Source organism: Gracilinanus agilis, chromosome 3, assembly GCF_016433145.1.
Source record: "Gracilinanus agilis isolate LMUSP501 chromosome 3, AgileGrace, whole genome shotgun sequence".
NCBI classification, from domain to species: domain Eukaryota; kingdom Metazoa; phylum Chordata; class Mammalia; order Didelphimorphia; family Didelphidae; genus Gracilinanus; species Gracilinanus agilis.
Window position 1 is genome coordinate 196,829,157 of NC_058132.1, and position 21,036 is coordinate 196,850,192.

The 21,036-nt window shown below is 45.4% G+C and overlaps 1 protein-coding gene across 2 annotated transcripts in view; it reads left to right on the forward strand.

Annotated features, from left to right (window-relative positions):
* Positions 1 to 184: 184 nt before the first annotated feature.
* The window catches only part of ZBTB16 (zinc finger and BTB domain containing 16), a 265,114-nt gene continuing 244,262 nt past the window's right edge, over positions 185 to 21,036 (forward strand). Inside the window, exons 1-2 of one of the 2 annotated variants that reach the window (XM_044669574.1) lie at positions 185 to 496; positions 4,304 to 5,670. In XM_044669574.1, the coding sequence (XP_044525509.1) occupies positions 4,400 to 5,670 (1,271 nt within the window). In that variant the 5' untranslated portion in view covers positions 185 to 496; positions 4,304 to 4,399. Of the gene's footprint in view, positions 497 to 4,229; positions 5,671 to 21,036 lie in introns of those variants that run through there. The other variant, XM_044669575.1, reaches the window with a different exon arrangement.

Sequence of the window (21,036 nt, forward strand, 5' to 3'; positions counted from 1 at the left end):
CTCCGCTTCCCTCGGCAGCCGAGCGGCTCGCGCTGCCGCCCCAGCAGCAGCTAGATGTCAGGCGAAGCCCGGAGCCGAGAGAGCAGCAGGGAGGGAGGGGACGGCGGAGGAGCGCCCGGCTCGGCCAGCACAGGGGGTGGGAGGGCTGAGCCCGGGGAGGGGAGGGGGGGTGAGGGAGGGAGGAAGGGGGGCAGCTGTGGGCAGGGAGCCGCGCTCGGCCGCCAGCACTAAAGATGGAGAGGCGCCGGGGCCTCGCAGGGGAGGGGGCTCGGCGTTGACGTGGGACGCGGCGGAGGCGCCGCAGCCGGTGGTGATTTGCTAACCTCGCAGCAGAGAGGAGTTAAGGGCGATGAGAGCGGGTACTGCGAACTGCCGGGCTATGCCGCCGCCGTAATACCGAGAGCAACAGTTCCACCACAACACCCCTCCCAGACACAGACACACACACACCCCCACAGGCACGCACACCCACCCCAGAGCGCACGGCTCAGCAGCGGTGAGTGGGGGGCCGGGGAGGGGCGCACGGTCTAGCCGGCGCCGCGCGCCCGGGCGCACGGGGGGCTGGAGAGGTCCGGGGGGGGCGCGCTCGCTGCGGCCACTCTGGCCCATTGGCTTCGCCTCATTTTCTTTGCCTTTCTCCCCTGCTGAAGCTGCTGCCGCCGCTGTTGTTGCAGCCGCCGCCGCCGTGGCTGCTGCTGCCGCCGAAGGGAAATAGAGGAGAGCCCCGGCTGTCAGCTCGGGCGCAGCTGCCTTCCCCCCTGGTCGACCCCTCCCTTGCAGGACAGGGGCTGGGTGTAAGCTACGGGGCTGGGCGGTCGGCTGAGCTTAGGGGGAGGCTAGCAATGGGGGAGGCTTTGTATGGTCAGGGGAAGGCGGCGAGCCGGGAGCCGGTCAGGGCTCATATGTATGCCGACGAGTGCGCGGGAGCGAAATAGGATTGTGGTTATTTATTCGTGTATTTATTTACTGGCCGGCTGGGCAGCTAGAATCTGGGGGCCGGGACTGAGTGTGTTGGGAGGGGAGTGAGGATTAGGACGCGTTTCGGTTTTGTATCTTTTGGGAAGAAAACAAAAACGTGGGGATTTATTTTTCTTGCTTGTGACTTGATTTTTTTTTTTTTGGCGGGGGTTGGGGGGCGTGGAGTGACCGGGGATCTATGTGCATGTGTGTCTCTTTCTCTGGGGATCCCGATTCTTTTTTCTTCTCCTCCCAGTGGGACTGGCCCGGGATCCGGAGCCCTCGGTGCGCTCTCCGGCCGCAGGGCGGGTTGTGCCGGTGGCGCTGCACCTGATGCATTTGGGATGCCTTGTCTCACACTCACGCACAGGCATGCTTGCTCACACCAGACACTCACACTCTCACACTCACACGCTGACTGGCAGGCAGATACCCGTCTATTCTCTCACGCTCAGACCTTCGTATTCACACCCAAACGCAGCCATTCGCAGGCACTTTAATGCTCACACTCACATAAAGACACGCACTCTCACACTTACCCACACGCTGGCTCTCCGGCTGTGGACGTTTGTTGCAGACACTCATTCGGCTAAATAGTGGGCTGTAATCATCCCTTACTATACTCCCACCCACCCATTTCACTGCAGGAGGGCGGAGAGATGGTAGTTGCAGACCCCTTGTTAGCTTTTCTGGGGGAAGGGGCTTTTGTGTGTTTCTTTTCATCATCCGCCCTCCTCACTCGGCTAGAACTGCTGTGTCCAGCGGCCGGGACTCAATTTCCCTCCCTTGGGTCTTTAATTTTCCTCTTTTCCTTAGCGCTGCATTCTCCTTCCTTATGGTCTCTAGCTCCCCGAGAAAAGTTGATTCCCCAAGTTTTCTAAAGTCACTTCTAACTACTCGATGGGGATTTCTCTTGAATTCTAACTTGGGAGGAGGGGGTCGTAGGAGATTGATTCTACTGGTCTTTCCCTGGGACCGATGTTAATATTAGCTTTCTTCAATCCTCAGTGCTCAGTTCAAAGGCCAGTTTGGGGTACAAAAATGTAGGTGGGAGAACATGCATTGGTGCACTTTCTCTTTGTTATGTTCTTGCTCTTTTGAATAGTGGGCGCTTGGTAGGAGGGGAAAAAATTGAGAAACTGAGCCATCGATTGACACCCCCCCCCCCCATCAATCCCTAAATCTTTGGGAAATCCCATATCCATTAGCAGATGGGGCTTTCCATTATGCTTTAAGCTTCCCCCACCCCTTCCACCTGGTTTAAGGGCCACAGAGGTACCTTAAATAGAAATAGCTGACTTATTAACCCCTTCAGTCTTGCTGGACAGATTTGCCACTCCCCTTCCCCCCTTCTTCGGGATCAATTTCCTTGGGGCCTTAGGAGACTTTTCTGAGTATGTGTGTGAGGGGAGTGTCCTTCCTCCTTGCCTCTCTCCAGTTCAGCCAGTTATTGCCAACAGCTGGGTGTGAGGGGAGCAAGAGAGGGGACTTTTCACTATTCCCACCGGTCACTTAAGTGGATCTGGGAAACCAAGGTGTTTTGCTAATGACGCTGAGGGGTCCTTATCTCTGTCCTACCCCCTCTCAGTTTTGCTTCAGGCACGATATATTTACAGATGGTTTCTGCATCATAACGGGTGCTCCATATTCTAAACCCGGCCCCCTGAAACAAACTTTGTCCCAGGTTAGGCATCCGAGGTCACAGGATACAGCATATGTACTTTAGAAACTCCCTCTTGGCCAAGCAACTGATATCTCATGCTGATCACATTCTGTTTATGTGACCTATCCATACACTTCCTTTCACACTCTCCTATCAAAGATCTATGGCATTGTATACACACAATGCTCTGTCTTCTGCTGTGTGACTTTGGACAAAATCTATTTTTTAAAATCCCTGAGCCTTATATGTAGGAGGGGCATAATAAATGTTTATTTTGAATTGAAGTGATTTCAAGTCACCCAACCTCTTTGAGGCTCAGGTTCCTTATCTGAAAAATGGGGATAACTGTACATGAATTGCCTACCGATGTTGTGTGTAAAGCAATTTATAAACAGGAAAGAGGTATATAAATGTGAATACTTAGCATTCTGAAGGCATCTGTCTCTAGTACTTGGATTACACACACACATAGCTATATAGTATATTCCTAGTATCTTATATGAAATAAACCATATCTTTCTGTTCTGGCCTCCTCCAATGTGTCCGACAGAGACATAATAATAATAATAATAATAATAATAATAATAATAATAATAATAATAATAATAATAATAATAATAATAACAACAACAACTAACATTTTATGTAGCACTTACTATGTGCCAGGCACTATGTTAAGCCCTTTACAGTGATTATCTTATTTGATCCTCACCACCATCCTGGGAGGGTGGTACTATTATTAGCTACACTTTAAAGATGAGGAAAGGAGAAAGTAAGTGACCAAGTACTCAGCATCATTTAGCTAGTAAGTATCCGAAGCAGGACTCAAACTCAGATCTAACTGACCCAAAGTCTAGCATTCTGTCACCTACCTGCCCTAAGGTAGAGAAGGTTAGCCCTGGGGAGAGAGAGAAGGGCAGGAATTCAAATTTGAAAGATGTCCAGTGGGGGCAGAGCTGGACACTATTTGGCTGATTATGAGAGGGATGTAGAGAGGAGTGCAACAGCCATTCATGAGTTGGCCCCTGGCTGGCTTCGGTCAGGATTTCAGGGTCCTGCCCTTAACTCTGATGGACTTTGCCCCTGGGGCTGCCACAGGGAAGAATGGGAGGATGAGACTTTGGCCTGCCCTGGAACTTGGAGAGCTGCCCCTACTGGGGCTGGGGAGGAAAATCTTAGCTCCTATGTGGTTATCTGTACCGAATAAGAGGGACTAAACGCTTGTTATTTTTCAGGCTTCGTGTGTGAGTAATACCATCTCTAGATAGGACTGTAGAAGATAATGCCACTCTCCTAAACCAAAACATGTTTAAAAGACCTTCCAAAGCCACAGAATTTAAATGGATTTTGACTCTCATTATATAGCCAATGGTACAATATCTGGCCGAATAAACTTAATTAGGGGTGGATAAGTAGTGAAGGCAAGAGAGCCTTCTCTTTTTTTTCTCCCCCAGCTCTGGGCCTTTTAAAGCAGGTTTTGGGGTGGGGGAGAAAAAAAATCTCTGAAAAACTGCAATTCTAAACTTCCTGGTATTTCTAGACTCTTTTCAGTCAGTCAGCATTTATTAACCACCTACTATGTGCTAAGATTTTCTTGCTCATGGAAATTTATTTCAGAATTTCTTCCTTTCTGAGGACTATAGATTAATCTCTGTGTTTCCTCTCCTTTTCCTCATCCTTCAGGCCCTTCTTCTTTAGCGGACCTAGCAAGGCCCCCTTGCCCTACCGCACAGAGACCAGAAGGAAAGACAGCCTCATGCCTGAGCCCCGGACAGTGCCATGGATCTGACAAAGATGGGCATGATCCAGTTGCAGAACCCCAGCCACCCCACGGGGCTGCTGTGCAAAGCCAACCAGATGCGGTTGGCAGGGACCCTGTGTGACGTGGTCATCATGGTGGACAGTCAAGAGTTCCACGCTCACCGCACAGTCCTGGCCTGCACGAGCAAGATGTTCGAGATCCTCTTTCACCGAAACAGCCAGCACTACACCTTGGACTTTCTGTCGCCAAAGACCTTCCAGCAGATCCTGGAATATGCCTACACGGCCACTCTCCAAGCTAAGGCTGAGGACCTGGATGACCTGCTCTATGCGGCCGAGATCCTGGAGATCGAGTACTTGGAAGAGCAGTGTCTGAAGATCCTGGAGACCATCCAGGCATCGGACGACAACGACACAGAGACCGCCATGGCAGATGGTGGCGCCGAGGAGGAGGACGACCGAAAGGCGAGGTACCTCAAGAATATCTTTATCTCAAAGCATTCCATCGAGGACAGCGGGTATGCCGGGGTGGCCGGGCAGCACCTCCCAGGAGCCTTGGCAGAGCAGAACCCCTCCGTGTCCACCTCTTTTGGCCTCGCGGCCATGAGCCCCACGAAGGCCGCCGTGGACAGCCTGATGAGCATCGGGCAGTCTCTCCTGCAGGGAGCCCTGCAGCCTCCCGGGGTCCCCGACGATCCCGGCCTGGCCAGCGTCGGGCGGCACCCTGGAGTGGCTGAGGTAAAGACCGAGATGATGCAGGTCGATGAAGCTCCCGGTCAGGACAGCCCAGGGGCAGCCGAGTCCAGTACCTCGGGCGGTGGCGGGGACAAGGCTGAGGAGAGGAGCAAGGATGGCCCCGGGACACCGACCAGGAGCAGCGTCATCACCAGCGCCCGGGAGCTGCACTACGGCCGGGAGGAGAGCACCGAGCAGCTGGCGCTCCCCGCCGAAGCCAGCCAGGGCCCCCCCGGCCGGCCCGAGCACTCCGTGGCCTCGGCCGAGAAGCACCTGGGCATCTATTCTGTTCTTCCCAATCACAAGGCGGACTCGGTGCTGAGCATGCCATCTTCCATGACCTCGACCCTGCACATGCAGCCGGCCGCCCTGGCTGTCTCCATGGACTTTAGCACCTACGGCGGGCTGCTGCCACAGGGCTTCATCCAGAGGGAGCTCTTTAGCAAACTGGGCGAGTTGGCCGTGGGCATGAAGACTGAGAACCGGGCCATGGGGGAGCAGTGCAGCGTCTGTGGGGCTGAACTTCCAGATAATGACGCTGTGGAACAGCACAGGTAGGCTCACACGCTTTCTCCTCTTCTAGCATCCCACCCGGGCCCACGAGCTTTAGCCTGTGCCAGGGGGACGGACACCACGGGGAGAGTTAGGGATTATGACCGTCGTTAGAGAGCGCCGGGCCCAGAGTCCGGGAGACTCGCCTTCTTGAGTTCAAATCCGGCCTCCGATACTCACTAGTTGGGTGACCTTGGGTAAGCCACTTAACTCTATTGGCCTCAGTTTCCTCATCTGTTAAATGAGCTGGAGAAGGAAACGGCAAACCACACTGGTATCCTTGCCAAGAAAATTCCAAATGGGGTCACAAAGAGTCAGAAACAACTGAACGACAAAAGCACATTAAGTTTTGCAAAGTGCTAATCTCATTTGCTCTCACAAAAGCTATGGGAGGTCGATGTACCCCATTTTATAGCTGAGGTTCCTGAGGCCGAGAAGTCAAGTGATCTAGTTTCCTGGTAAGTATCTGAGGCAGATTTGTACTTAGGTCTTCCTGAATTTGGCCAGTGCTCTATGCACCAAAATGCCTAGTTAGGCAATAGCAGAAGAGTAGTTCTGGGTGTTTCCTTGTACAGATTTCTCCCTAGATTTGCTCTTCTTTTATGTTTGGGCCCCAGATTTTTCTCTCATGATTTCTGTGGTCTCTTTTAATTTCATTCGGCTATTAATGGCCATCAGGGAAGGTGGTCCTTTACTTAGCTTTAGTGGTTGTTCATTTGCTTCAATTGAGTCCGATTCTTTGTGATCCCCGCATGGGGTTTTCTTGGCAAAGACACTGGAGAGGCTAGCCATTTCCTTTTCTAGCTCATTTTATAGAGGGAGAAACTGAGGCAAATAAGATTAAATGACTCTCACAGGATCACCCAACTAGTAAATGTTTGAGGCTGGATTTGAACCAAAGAAGAAGAGTCTTCCTGACTCCAGACTTGGCACTCCATGCGCTGTGCCACCTAGCTGCCCTTTAGCTTTAGTCTGTATGTATTAATTTAGTTTTAAATTCTCTGACCCTCAGCCCAGGCAGCCACAGAGGCAAGAGCAATGTGGGTTAGGTCAGGTCGCTGAAAACAAATGTTTTTAGCCACACCCTTTGTCGGTGGTGCCTGGTGTCCCCTCAGGTCCTTCATAACCAGCTCAGCTTGTGATCTCCACTTCTTTCCCACGGAACCTTTTTGGACTAGGTGGAGAGGAGCAGATATTCTGAGGGGTGGAACTGATGAGTTGGACTGACAGTCCAGCAAACTGTGTTCTCCATTCATGTTGCATAATATGACACTTGTGATTCTTGTCTCTCTGGGCCTTTTTCTTTCTATTTATAATGGGTAAAGTACTTGTCCTTGAAGGAGATCATGTCTTCAAAGAGGTTTTAAGCCTGTCATCAACAGGTGCTGAATAAATACAGATGTGCCGAGTAAATACAGATGTGATGAATAGAGTGTTATTTATTTTACCCTGCCTTAATCAAGTTATATATCATTTTATTCGAGGGACTTTAGACTCATTTTACAAGGTTGGGAAATCTACTTTTCCTTTGTTTTAAAGGTATCGTGTGAATTTTCCCCAAACCCTTGCCCCCATTTTTCTTTTACTGGGCTTTTGGTGGGGGTGTCCCTTCTTTTTGTCACCCATCATCCTTTTTACCCTCTCCATCTCAACCTCTAGCACATACATGAAAAATTGCTTATAAAACCAGTGCTGCTCAGACAGGTTTTTAGCATAGAATGTCATTGCGGCTTTGCGTGTCCGGTGTGGGGGTGGATTGGAATCGTCTCCACCCTTGTCACCCCGGCACTGTGTGCTGCACCTGATCTAATCTCAGCCCAGCCGGAATCTGCTCTGTTATTGCCTAATGGGTAGGCTTGAGACCCAACCAAGTAAGACATGGGAAAATGCAACTGAGCTCAAGTTAAATGTAGCCACTCTTTCCGGCAGGTGTAAATAACAACCAGCACCAAGGTGTGTCTTTTTGGCACATATATCACTCAGAAAAAAAAAAGAGGAGATAGTTTGTTTTTTCTCAAACTTTCCAAAAGATGACTCCCTCTCATCCCCACCTTTAGCAAACAATTTCATCATCTTTTCCTAATATTCATATTTAATGATAAGCGCTGTGGAAAGTGAAAGCATGGTGAAAATGTTTTCTCAGCTTTCTTGGCCTCAGTTTCCTTTTCTGTACATGAACAGAGCAATTAAAGATTCATTGACTCAAGGAGGCTTCTCTCCCCAAACTGAAATCCAATCTGCCCACCATGGTGTTCTCCCATAGAATCCAACAGAATATCCTTGAATGGTACCTTAAATCTCAGATGCAGTTTTTTTTTTCTATATCCCAGGAAATGAGAATAAAGAGTCAGAGTCACAGAATCTCAGTCTTGGAAGGGACCTCAGAGGTCATCTAGTCTAATTAGTACCTTTATGGAAATCTCTCTCTGGTATAGCCAATGAATGGGTGTCCAGTTCTTGTTTGAAGACAGAGGGGAACCCAGACAGTAAGGGAGAACTTACTCCTACCAAGGCAGCCCATTCCATCTTTAGATAACTAACTGTTGGAAAATTTTCCCTTCAGTCTAGCCTAAATCAACCTGTTTGTGGTGTCTCCCCATTGGAAACCATCCCATTCTGTCTTTCTATCTTGGTTTTTGTCAGGTTTCCTTGACTTCTCGCTTGTGTAGACTGAAGCTTGCTAGAGATAGTTGTGTGCTCATATGGAATTGCCTCATTGCATGTTACTACCTGTTATATGTGTGTGCAAAATAGTGAAGCATCTTTCGGGCCTCTGCTTCTTGGTGATGCATGCTAAATGTTCTTTCTTTCCAAAGCAGAGAATGAATGGCTACCCTGGGAGCCGCTGCCATGGTTTGCCTTGGCTGTGACCTCATAGGACAATATGTCTAAAATTAAAGATACTCAAGGGGTCAACAGGTCCAATCCCCTCATTTTATGGAGGAGGAAAATGAGACCTGGGCATATCGAGTTTCTTTCCCAAGGTCACACAGGCAGTAAGGTGCACATCCGTGATTTAAACACAGGTGTGGTGTCTCCACGTTCTGCCCTTCTTTGTTTAGCCTTCCATCCATTTCCTCTCTTAGGATCCGTGTTCTCCATGGAAGGATAAAGTATTCGAGTCAGTCGATGTTTGTTGAGGATTAATGCTAACTCTCTGCAAGGCACCCGGTAGGCACTGAGGATACAAACATTGATAAGACGCATTCCCTGCTCTCAGATAACTTACAGTCCAAGGGAAGAGTTTGGGGTACCATGGGGAAGATTTATTTGGGTAATAATGAGGAGAATGTGCTTAACTTCAATGGAAAAGGCTCTAGAGTATAAGAAATTTGAGGAAAGGGAGATCATTTTCAGTTGTGGGGGATCAGGAAAGGTTTTATGGAGGAAGAGATGATTGAGGTAGGGACTGTCTTCAGAGACATTCAAGGCTTATTGAAAGATGTGAAGAAAAATCTAACACAAATGAAAGATTCAGGGGGCAGCTAGGAAGTTCAGTGGAATGGAAATCAGGCCTAGAGATGGGAGATTGTGGATTCAAAGCTAGCCTCAGATACTTCTAGTTATGTGACCCTGGGCAAGCCACTTAACTCCCATTGCCCAGCCCTCGCCACTCTTCTACCTTAGAACCAATGCACAGTATTGGTTCTGAGACAAGGTAAGGGTTCTGGTTTTGTTTGTTTGTTTGCTTGTTTGCTTGTTTTAAAGAAAAGAAATGAAAGATCCAGGATTAGAAATGAGGTAGATAGTGGTCCGCAGATACACAGTCATAGAATTGGGAGAGATTGAGATCTAAGAGCTCCTGTTGCCTGATTCTCATATAGTGCAGAAATCCTCTCCATACCATTTCCAATAGATAGTCTATCATGTACGCTATATTCAGGCACTTGTGCAAGCAAGACTCACTATGTTCCAAGGCATCCTGTGGGATTCCTCTGCTTGTCTGGAATTTCTCTTTACATGGAGCCAAAATCGGATTATTTCTTGTTTCTCATTGCATCTAGTTCTAAAGTCAAGGAGAACAAATTTAAGCCTTCTTCCTGCAGCCCTTCATATGCTGAAAGATGGCAATCAACAGCGTCCTCTCTTCTCCAGGCTGTACATCCATAGTTCCTTTAGCCAATTTCAATAGGGCCTGGTTTCTAGTATCTTCCCTATCCTGGTTGACCTGTTTGTTTCTAGCTTGTCATTTTTCCTCCTCTTGGATGCTCAGGACAGAACAGAATTCTCTAGCTATAGATGGGTGGGGCAGAGAGCAAGACCTATTTTAGCGAGCTACTTTCTCCTTCCCCCTACATTTAAAAAACTTTTATTATTTTATTTTAATAAATTTCCACATTAGTTTTTCTGAAGTTATATGATCCATATTGTCTCTCTCTCTTCTTTCCTTCCCCCTCTTGGAGCTGATGAGCAATTCAATTTTTCTTTTCTTTTTTAAAAAAAAAACCTCTTGCTTTTTGTCTTAGAATCAAAAATGTATATTGGTTCTAAAGTAGAAAAGGGATAATGGCCAGACAATTTGGGTTAAGTGACTTGCCCTGGGATACACAACCAGGAAGTGTTTTAGGCCAGATTTGAACCTAGGGCCTCCCATCTCTACACCTGGCTATCAATGCACCGAGTACCTAGCTGTTCCCCCCACCCCAACTCCCCCAAGCATCATTCGATCACTTATGGAGTCCTGGTAGCATGGATGGTCTGTTCATCTAGGATCTAGAATTGGGAGGATGTAGGGAGTTGATGTCTCATCCTGAGGTGAGCCCAGGTGAAGCCCAGGATGACACATGGAATTTGTAAAAGGGTGTAGCATGAGATGCCTGGAAAAGTATGGTGGAAACTCTTGAATATTAGGATGAGAAATTGATATTTTATTTTAGTGGGTAGTGGGACCCAGTAAGTCAGAGTATTTCATTTTTTTTTAAACCCTTACCATCTGTCTTAGAATTGATTCTGAGTATTAGTTCCAAGGCAGGAAGACTAGTCAGAAGGGTATTATAATAGTCTAGTTTAGGGGTTCTTAATTTTTTGTGTATCATGGGTCCCTTGGGCTACCTGATGAAGCCTATGACCTCTGTCTTGGAATAAACATTTAAAAATACCTAAAATGCATAGGATTACAAAAAAAACCACTTATATTGAAATAAAGATATAATTTTTTCTCATCTAGCTCCATAGGATCTCTCTCCTAAAGTCTATCCTTGGATACTTTGGGGGTTTGTGGACACCAAGTTAAAAGTCTCTAGACTAGAAGAGAAAAGGTCTGATTGGCAGTGAGTGGTGGATAGAAAACCATTTCCCGGGCAGTCCCAGCTTCTTCTGGTGACACTGATGAGAGTTTTGAGGAAAGGAGTGTCTAAAATAGCAAAGAAGGAGACCTGCTGCATTTGGGGTGCTTCCAGGGAATGTGGTCCAAGATGTTCAGAAACAGTGACCAAGTGCATAGGTGGAACTTCAGTGTGAGATTCTTACCCTCTAGCTCATCCCTTAAGCTCTGGGATTAACAAACTCTTTGCCCTGGGAAAGCTAAATGATGAAAGAAATGCTTGCCACCCCCACTCCCCCCAAAAAGGCAACAACAGCTGTCAACCAGACCAAGAAACGGGAGAATTTGATGTCAGAAGTTTGCAGAGTTGACTGTGTTTGATCAATATAACTGGTTGTAATAACAGGCCACAGGGGCTTGAGAAAGCCAATCCAGTGTTGGTGTGGGAAGGTCACCCGGCAGTTAAGCTTTGCCTTGGTGGTGGTTGGGGTGGAATCAGGGAAGGGGAGCGGGGCATTTGTTTCTCAGGCAATCGAACCGACAAGTTTTTCTACAACTCTTTCTGGAGCTAGTGTGCTGTGTGAGGATAGTATGTGGGTGCAACAGGTAGTTTGTATGAAACTTTGCAAACTTCTGGAAATTGGCTCCTGTTTCTTAGGATGCAGTACGGAGAACAGCTTTGGGTAAGAATCTTACGGAAGGCTCAACTTAGGACTCGGGTGCCCTGAGGTGTGTTCAGTTGTGACCTGGTTTGGGATTTTTTTTTGGCAAAGAGATCAGAGTGGTTTACCATTTCCTTCTCTAGCTCATTTTACAGATGAAGAAACGGAGGTAAATAGGGTTAAGTGACTTGCCCAGGGTCACACAGCTAGTAAGTGTATGAGGTTGGATTTGGGCATTATTTCAGTCATTTCCCCCATGCTAAGTCATATAATCCTATCCCACTCCTTTACAGAAAAAACAGCCTCAAAATGATACAACTTATTTAGCTCTTCAGTAGATAAACTCTTCACAGCTCTGTCACATCTGTCCAGGACAAGCAGATTCTGTGTCTTGAATTGTCCCCCATACAAGTATATAGATGGCAGGGAGATTTTTTTTAAGGCTGTTAAATATCCTTTAATCGAAGTGTCAGACATTCAGCTCATTGGCATGCAGCCAGAATCAGATTAAAATGTAATTAGGGGGGGCAGCTGGGTAGCTCAGTGGAGTGAGAGTCAGGCCTAGAGACAGGAGGTCCTAGGTTCAAACCCGGCCTCAGCCACTTCCCAGCTGTGTGACCCTGGGCAAGTCACTTGACCCCCATTGCCCACCCTTACCAATCTTCCACCTATGAGACAATACACCAAAGTACAAGGGTTTAAAAAAAAATGTAATTAGGAAGGGGGGCAGCTAGATAGTTCAGTGGATAGAGATCCAATCCTGGACATGGTTTGTCCTGGGTTCAGATTTGATCTCAGACACTTCCTAGCCATGTGACCCTGGGCAGGCCACTGGGTAACCCCCATTGCCTCGTCTTTACCGATCTTCTGCCTTAGAGCCAATACCCAATATTGATTCTAAGATGGAAGATAATTTTTTAATGTAATTGGAAAATATTTGTAGAAATAAATATACAATAAAACATAAATACCATTTCATGGTTTTCTTTTTTTTTTCCTCTTTTTTTTAACACTTATCTTCCATCTTGGAGTCAATACTGTGTATTGGCTCTAAAGCAGAAGAGTGGTATGGGCTAGGCAATGGGGGTTAAGTGACTTGCCCAGGGTCACACTGCTAGGACGTGTCTGAGGCTAGATTCAAACCCAGGACCTCCTGTCTCTGGGCCTGGCTCTCAATTCACCGAGCCACTCAGCTGCCCCCTATTTCATGGTTTTCTAAGTCAACATACAGCCAATAGGGATTCTTATGTGTGGTTTAGTGGTCCTATTAATATTTCAGTTTGACACCTCTGCCTCTATTCATCCCTTTAATTGTAGAGATCACAGAGCTGGGGCTGAGAAAAGAGACATTGCTTGGCCAGAGATACACAGATAGCTAGTCATATGTCCCCATTGGTGTAGTGGAATTGGAGGACGGTTGTTTGAATCCTGACTGCCATTTAGCATCTTGTGACTCATGGACAATCGCCTAACAGACTTAATTCCTCCCCTTCACTAATTCCACCCCGACCACCACTTCCACTACTGCTCCGATCCCTTCCCAAATATTCATTGTTTAGGTTGTTTGTGCCCGACCTATGGCAGAACCTTTGAAGCTCTTATCAGTCTGATTAGCCACAATTGGACGCCAAATAGTAATGTCATTTTGGTCCTTAGAGTCCAAAGGACAACAGCCAAACCCTTTGGGCTTCAGTTTCTTTTGGAGTTTGAAAAGAGTGACCACTTCGAAGGCCCCTTTCAGCCCAAAGTCACCAGATTCTATGGGTCTCCCCTTTTTGATGATCCTTGTCCCACCTTCCTCATGGGGTGGCTTTGCCAGAGGGACTTTGGCTCTAATGTCCCTGGAAAAGAGATCAGGCCCTCCTCCACTCTATCTCAGTGATCTTTCCGTTACACCACACTGCCTTTTTCTGGAGCTCATTCCTCTCTAGCTCCTTCTACAGACATTAGGTTCATTGCTTTGCTATATCCCTGGCTTTGCTTAAAAAAGATTTGGTGCTGGGCACGGAGATGCATGTCTATAAGTCTTGCTCCTGGAGGAGGACTGTTTGATTTTCTGGGTTAAAGCTGATGAGGTGTTTGTACTAAATAACAGCATTAATATGATGAGCCCCTGGGAGTGGAGGACTACCAGGCCACCCATCAGCATTGGGCTTGGGCCAGTTTGAGGTAGGAAGAACCAGTGTTCAAAAAGAAAAGGATCAGGGAAGAGAAACTGTGGCATAAGCCATGTTATATAGGATAGATATAGATATAGATATAGATATATGCATATATACACACACACATATATATATAAATGTTATATATGTGTGAGATAACCTATATATAATATAGGTTACACATACATATAAGTTATATATAATTGCTTGGTATTTCCTAGTAATTTGTTGTCACTAAAAGCACCTGATAATGTTCTATGGAAGGAGCTTTTGCCCTGAAAGGTTCGGTAGGAGGGAGACAATTTAGATTTTATAATTTCAGAAAACTTAAGTGGAAAATTGTCATTACATGTAATTGGTAAAATAAAATATTTTTTTCAAAATAAATAAATAAAAGAGAAAAAATAGTTAGGTCGGTAGACCACAATTCTCACATATATATGGCTCAGCCATTCATCTTTTCCCTTGTCTACTTGGAAAATCCTGACTAGTCTCCCTGCCTTCTGGTCTCACCCTTCTCCAATCTATTCTTCCTTCACACCGTTACCCAGATAATCTTTCTAAATTACAAGCCTGATCATGTTACTCCCATGTTCTACTTCCTTGCTTAACATCTTTCCAGGGTTCTGGATTGCTTCTAGTGTAACACTCAAACTCCTCAGCTTGACATTGAAAGCTGTTCACAGTCTGGCTCCAATCTTCCTTTCTAGGCATAATTCACATTACTTCCCTTATACATGCTCTGGATTCCAGCTCAGTTGGCCTTTTTTTTTTTTTTTTTTGGCAGTTCTTGGGATATAACATGCCTGGAATGCACACCCTCTTCTAATCCTAGGCTTCCTTCGAGGCTCACTTCATTAGCCCCCTCTGAGAAGCCTTTCTATCCCAGATAGTTGTTAGTGTTCTTTCATTCCCCAAATTATCATGTCTGTATTTCTCTATTTAGAGTTGTGTCATTTCCATAGGATGTAATGGCTTTGAGAAAAAGGACCATTCTTCATTTGTTGACTTAGTTCTTAATCCAGTACCTTGCAGATAGTTGGACTGGACTGAATGTCAGTCATTCCTCCCTCTCCTCTTTTTTTGGTGATTTAGTTTTGGTCCTTTTAATTAGTGATGGCCACTTCAGGCAGCTTGGCGGTGGGGTTAGATACATGATATTTACCTGCTGGCATTTCATTTGCCAGTCATCATTTTTACTCAACTTTGGAGATTTCTGGAAATTCTCATAGTTAGATGACTTATTTTTGCTTGCTTTATGAAAGTTGCTTTTTGGCTCAGCAAGAAGCCCCATTTTAATTTGCTCCAGCTATTGCATGTAACTGCTAATTGCTGAAGAAGAAAAAAAAAGCTATCATTCAGCAACACTTTTTCTCCTGCTTATTCTAGGAAAACTATTTATGAATCTTTAAAATAGTGATTATCCCAAACTGTTAAATCAAATTCCATTCACAGCTCCTTGACTTCTTGTGAAGATTGGAGGAAAACATTTCCAATCACTTTCATTTTGTGTGTGTGTGGTTGTTTTATTAATGACCTTTAAAACAACAAGACCAATGAAAATTAAAGGTGTAAGCCTTGAATGCCTTGTAAATGAATCCAGGTGTCCATCACCTTATACATTGTTTTTGTTTTTTCAAAAGAAGTGAATTTTTATATATTGTATCCTATTTAAAATGTGCTAAGCAAGCTTGATAAATGTATTCTGTACTTCACAAATGTTCTGTAGCTACATAAATGTACAAATCATTTTTTAAAGAACATTTTTTATTTAAAAAAAATTTTTAAACCCCATTTAAACTTCCATTTTGGAATCAATACTGTGTATTGTTTCTAAGGCAGAAGAGTGTTAAGGGCTAGGCAATGGGGGTTGAGTAACTTGCCCAGGGTCACACAGCTGGGAAGTGTCTGAGGCCAGATTTGAACCTAGGACCTTCCATCTCTAGGCCTGGTTCTCAATCCATTGAGCTACCCAGCTGCCTCTAAAGAACCTTTTTTAAAAAATGAAAATCATTTTTAAAAATCTCTTATAAATTTGGATTTTTAGATATTAGAATTATACACACTGAATCAAATCTATACTGCACATAGATGTGGAATTGTGTAGTAAGAGTCTCTTATTTTCCAAAGTGAAGATGACACAAAGAGAAATTAGGGTGGCAGAAGAGAAGGCAACCAGGAGTTGGAAGACCTTAGTTCAAAATCTGGCTCCTCCTTATTCCCTATATGCTCTTAAGACAAATCATAATTCAATCTCAGTGGGCCTTAGTTCCCTCTTCTGTAAAACAAGGGTTTAGACTAAATAGTTGCTTAGGTTCATGCCAACTCTTAAGTCTGTGATTCCAAGAGAAGTCAGAGGGGGTGGGTATGAATCATTCATTCTCTGTCTAGAGGCTGCTCTCCCAAATCAGAGAGGTTTATGGCATCTTAAAGCAGCTGTCCCCTGGGCTGCAAATTTAAGGCCAATGCATACAGAATGAATACCTCCATCTTTCCTGAGAAACTCATCTCTTGGTTCAGGGTAATCCAGGGTATTCTTTGTTCCATTGACCTAAGTGCATTGTTCCAGTTCTGGTTTAAAATTAGCCAGGCATCGCTCCCTTATTCCCCTCCACATGGACTATCAACTGACTGTTGGACAGTCAAGTGACTCTTGCTCTGGAGATTGTGACTGCATCTGCACAATAGATGGGTAAACTGAGGCAGACATGAGTGACACCTATGACACCTTATTGAAGATGAACTAATGGCTGGCTTTGGGATAATTCAAGAGGAGTACTTCCCTTCCCTTATCCTTAGTCTCCCAATGCCCAAGGCTAAGAAAGTTTGGCTCCTGGCTATTATATCCCAGAATGAAGCCCAAAGGAAAGGGGAATTAGCATGAATGATGGCTAGGTCCTGGATGAGGAAGGCTCCCTGCCAGCATATTCTCTCTTTGTCAAGGAGCATGACCATAAGGATTGAGCAGAGACATGGTGATCCAGAAGCAAGTCTTACTGTTACTGAGTCTCAGTTTCCCTGTCTTGAAAAGTATTGCCCATTGTGGGGGGGAAAGTTAGTGACAGGGGATTATAGAGGGCTGGAAAAAGACCTGGCTTTGCCAGTCTTATGACTAGCTGAGTGGAGCTGTACCTGGTTTGGGTGGTCCAGTGGGAGAAGAATCAGCTCATTGGGAGCCATTCCTGACTACATAGTTCAAAGTTTGTCAGAGTGAGAGAGACAGACAGACGGAGATAGAAAGAAAGGAGAGAAATGAGAATGGGAGAAAAGGACAGTGGGGGAGAGAGAGAGAGAGAGAGTAGTAAATTTTAAAAATTAAAATGTTCACATGAATTTCAAGGTAACGTACCCAGAAATTCCCCTTAGCTTCTTTCTTCTTAAACCCTTGAGCTTCTCTTGTACAAACTTATTTGTCTGAAAAAACTCATGGGTTGCATTTTACCTAAGTGTGTCCTTTCAGGGAGGAGGTGTGTAGATACCTGTTTTTTGTTTTTTTATTTTTAAACCACAGAAACTTGTGTTGGGACTGGGGCTGGAACGCTAGTTCTGGGAAGTGCTTAGCAAACACAACAGATTCACCACTAACTCCTGAGCCAATCTCAATCTAGGACAGGAGTTCATGGACCTCTTCTCAGAATAACACTTTTAAGTACATAAAATAAAAAATGTGAGATTACAAAAAAACAACAACAACAAATTCTAAAAATTAGTGACATGAATCCCTTCTCAGAATAATATTTTTAAATACATAAAGTATATAATTTTACAAGTCTGTGACAATAAAGATGTAATTTTTTCCCATCCAAGTTCACAAAACCCTTTGGTGAAGAATCTTTTCCAGGACTTTAGTGTTCTCAATCAGCATAGATTCCATTTTAAGTTAGATATGAGAAGGCACTGCCTGAGATTCTGAAAGATGACCATGGAGAGTTGTTGGAGTTTCCAGCAGTGGACATTTTGTCCAGAAGAAATCCTGAGCTGGATTGGGCATAATGGCCTCGTTCAAACTCTTCTCCAAAGCAACAAGTATACCTATATTTGTCATTTAAAACAACAGAAGCAGAACCTCTCAAAAATTGTTCTTTCCATTTGAGCTCCTCCGGATAGCCAGCCCCAATGTGGCTATGACTTTTAATGGAAGAGTTGCCCAGGGTGCATTGCCTTTGAGAGGGTTGGGGGCCAAGAACCCTTCTTGCCACCTTCCTCTGTATTTGTCTCCGAATGGATGAGCTCAATGGTGTATTAGGAATGCCATTAGATCCACTGGCTCAGGTCTCCATGCCATAGTGAGGAACAGATGCAGCCAACCATTAGAGCCCTCTTTGTGATCCATCAGGCCATGAGTGCTCTAGTGAAACATTATTAATGTTAATTTGGGGAGCCTCTTACAGTAGCTCGGGGAGAGGGGCATGCAGTGTTGTTTTAAATTTATTTACTTATTTATTTTTATTTTAAGCCTCTTGGCCATTTAGATGCTGGTGTGGTTCAATCCACTCTTCCCTTGGGCCCCCTCCTTCCAGAGAAATTCTCTCCCCCAGCCAAGCCCAGAGCTGTGATTACTTCCAGAGCTAGAAGGACAACTTAGCAGGCTCTTGTTTCTGGCTGATGGACCTTATTAAGTAGCACCTGGCATCATAACCCACTAATGGGAACCAGCATTCTCCTCCTGCGTGGCCAGTGACAAGTAGCCCTGTCCGCCTGAGTTTGCCATGCGAGGAAGTTCCTATTAGTTTTATGGTCAGGAGGACTTGTCCTGTTCAGGAAATGAATGTTGCTGCTAAAGGTCCACGGCCCTGACCCTGGCGGTGTAACCTGTGCGGGCCGGGGGGAGACCCTGCTCAGGATGCTTGGGGTTTCAGATCCACTCTGTTTCTTGTCATATGTAAAGAGGGAATCACTATGGTATGCTACAGCCTTGAATTTTTGATTTATTTAAAGTAAAGGGGACTTAACCATTTCCATACCTAGGCTACTGAATCAAGATGAACTAGTCCGGCCTCCTAGCCCCCATTATAAAGTTGAATTTTTCTAAACACAGTCTTTTTCCTTTTTCTTCCTTTTCCCCCTTCTTTCTTATTTGCTGCTGCTTTTTTCCCTCTGGGAGATGGGCTTTTTCTTGACCTGATTTTGCAGAGAACAGCAAGTAATGTTTGACCTCATTTTTTTTTTTTTGAAGCAACTTTTTCTTTTTTCTTTTTTTGGAGATGGGGTGGGGAGAGATGTTTCAGAGTTCTCTGACGATTGCAGTGGGTGCTCGGCTCTTCCATAGGCCCCTGGTGACAAATCTGTGAACTGCAGCTCACTCTAGAAGCACCCAGAACCCTCAATCACCTGGAAACTGAGGAGGGTGATGGGAAATGACTTGCCCTGGAGGGATTTGAGAGGAACTCTGTCGTTGTTTCTCAGGGGATAGGTGGGGGACATTTGTTGTGTCATGGAAAAATAAAATATACTTGTGAAAGGGAAAACGAAGAGGAAGGGAGAGAAAGAAGGGTCAGCAATACAAATCTTGCTCATTCTTTCTTGATTGCCTAATTTCACCAAAAGTTAAGTGTGTGGCTGATTTCCAAGTCCCAGGGTATTTCACAAAGGTACTTATGACCTCTTGTTAGCCATTGCTTTGTCTTATACTGGAAAACCAGCCAGTAATTCTCACTTTAAAAGAGACTTTTCCAAAACACTTTAGAGGGCACTAACGTTGGGAAGTCTCTTGGAACTAGGAGAGTGAATGTCTGATGTAAAAGTTACGTAATGGCCTCCAAGTGCTTTCCTAAATTAAGGTAAACTAATGCCTACCTATGTGTCAATTCATTTCTCTCCCACCCTACCCCACCCCCAATCCTAGAATTACAGGAAAGGAGAAGATGGTGCCTCAGAATATTCTGGTGATGCTAAATTGAATAGTTGTAAGAACATTTTTCTCTTTGTTATATTCCTTTTAGAAAATCAGGGCTAAAAAAAAAGAATTAAAAAAAAAAAAAAGAAAATCAGGGCTGGACTTGTGGGGTGATCAATTGATTTAGCTCCACCAAGCTTGGACCTTTTCCTTAATTTTTTAGCACAACATTTTCCATTGCCACCTTTCCTCCTCCCCCCATAATTATACACTATTTTTCTTTTTTGTGTCTTGACAGCTTCAAGAGGTTTTTATTTTAAAAAAATTTTTAAAGCTGAGTAGCTGCTAAATATTCTCCAGCAGCCAGATCTAGGGGTAAGGGGCAGAGAATAGGGCAAACCTTGGCATCTCCTATTGCAAAAGTGAAAAATATTTCTGTTTGCAGTTAATTTTAGTGGCAAGCAGATCATGTTAACTGGATGTAATTGCTTCCAGATATGGCAGAGGGTTTTGTGTGTTGGGATGAAGGGCCTGGTAAGTGCTTACTTCCTGTGTAAATTAGCCTATTCCATTCAGTCTTTCATTCTGGGCAGCCCTGGATTCTGTCATTCTGCTTACAATTTTCCCCCTCCTCACCCATGGCCTGGTGTTGGGAGGCAGCTCAGTCCCACACGGTAGCTTTCATTTGTCATTTAGGACCAGTTACTCCTCGTTCTTCACATGCAGTCTGCCCTTAAGATAATAATAAGAGTTCAAGAAAGTGCCACCCAGACTTCAACCTTATTGGAGGCCCTGGTGGGTGCTTCTTTGCTTCGCTGCAAGCCTGGGAGGGTGCGAAATTCCTGATCCTGAGAGGCCAGAACTCTTGTCTTTTCCCTCAGAGACTCCCCCCACCCCCCTGGGTGTAGAACAGCCCTAATCTCCTTTCTCAAAACAAGTCCTGAACAGTGGACAAAGGACATTTAGAGGCTTAAAGTGCAGAGGGGGGGGGAGGAACTGTGGTGGGGGAGGCTGGAGCAGAGGAGAGAGTCTCGAGACCTAGAGGATCTTCGAGATTCACAGGTGAGATGAAAGCTACCTGCCCCTCTCTCTCTGCCAAAAAAGAAGAAAAAGAAAAGCCACAGAAACCTCTCCCGAGATCTTAGCAGGTTTGGGTTTAGAAAACGTGTTAACATTCATGCTCTCCTAAATTCAGTTTCTGACTTGTGGCCAGCCCCACATTCTTACTCCTATTTGCATAAGAGGTTGCTGTTTATCTTCATATATCAGCTCCTCCGATAACCCCTGTGGTCTGTTTAACAATCTAGGAGGAGTAGATGGCTTGATAAACGTTGGTTTCTCCAATATGCAAAGATAAACTGTTGCCGAGGGTGAGGAGCTGTGTGTCTGTCGGGGAGGAGGGGGCCAGGGTGGGGGAGACTGATGGACCCTTTTTCCGATGGGGG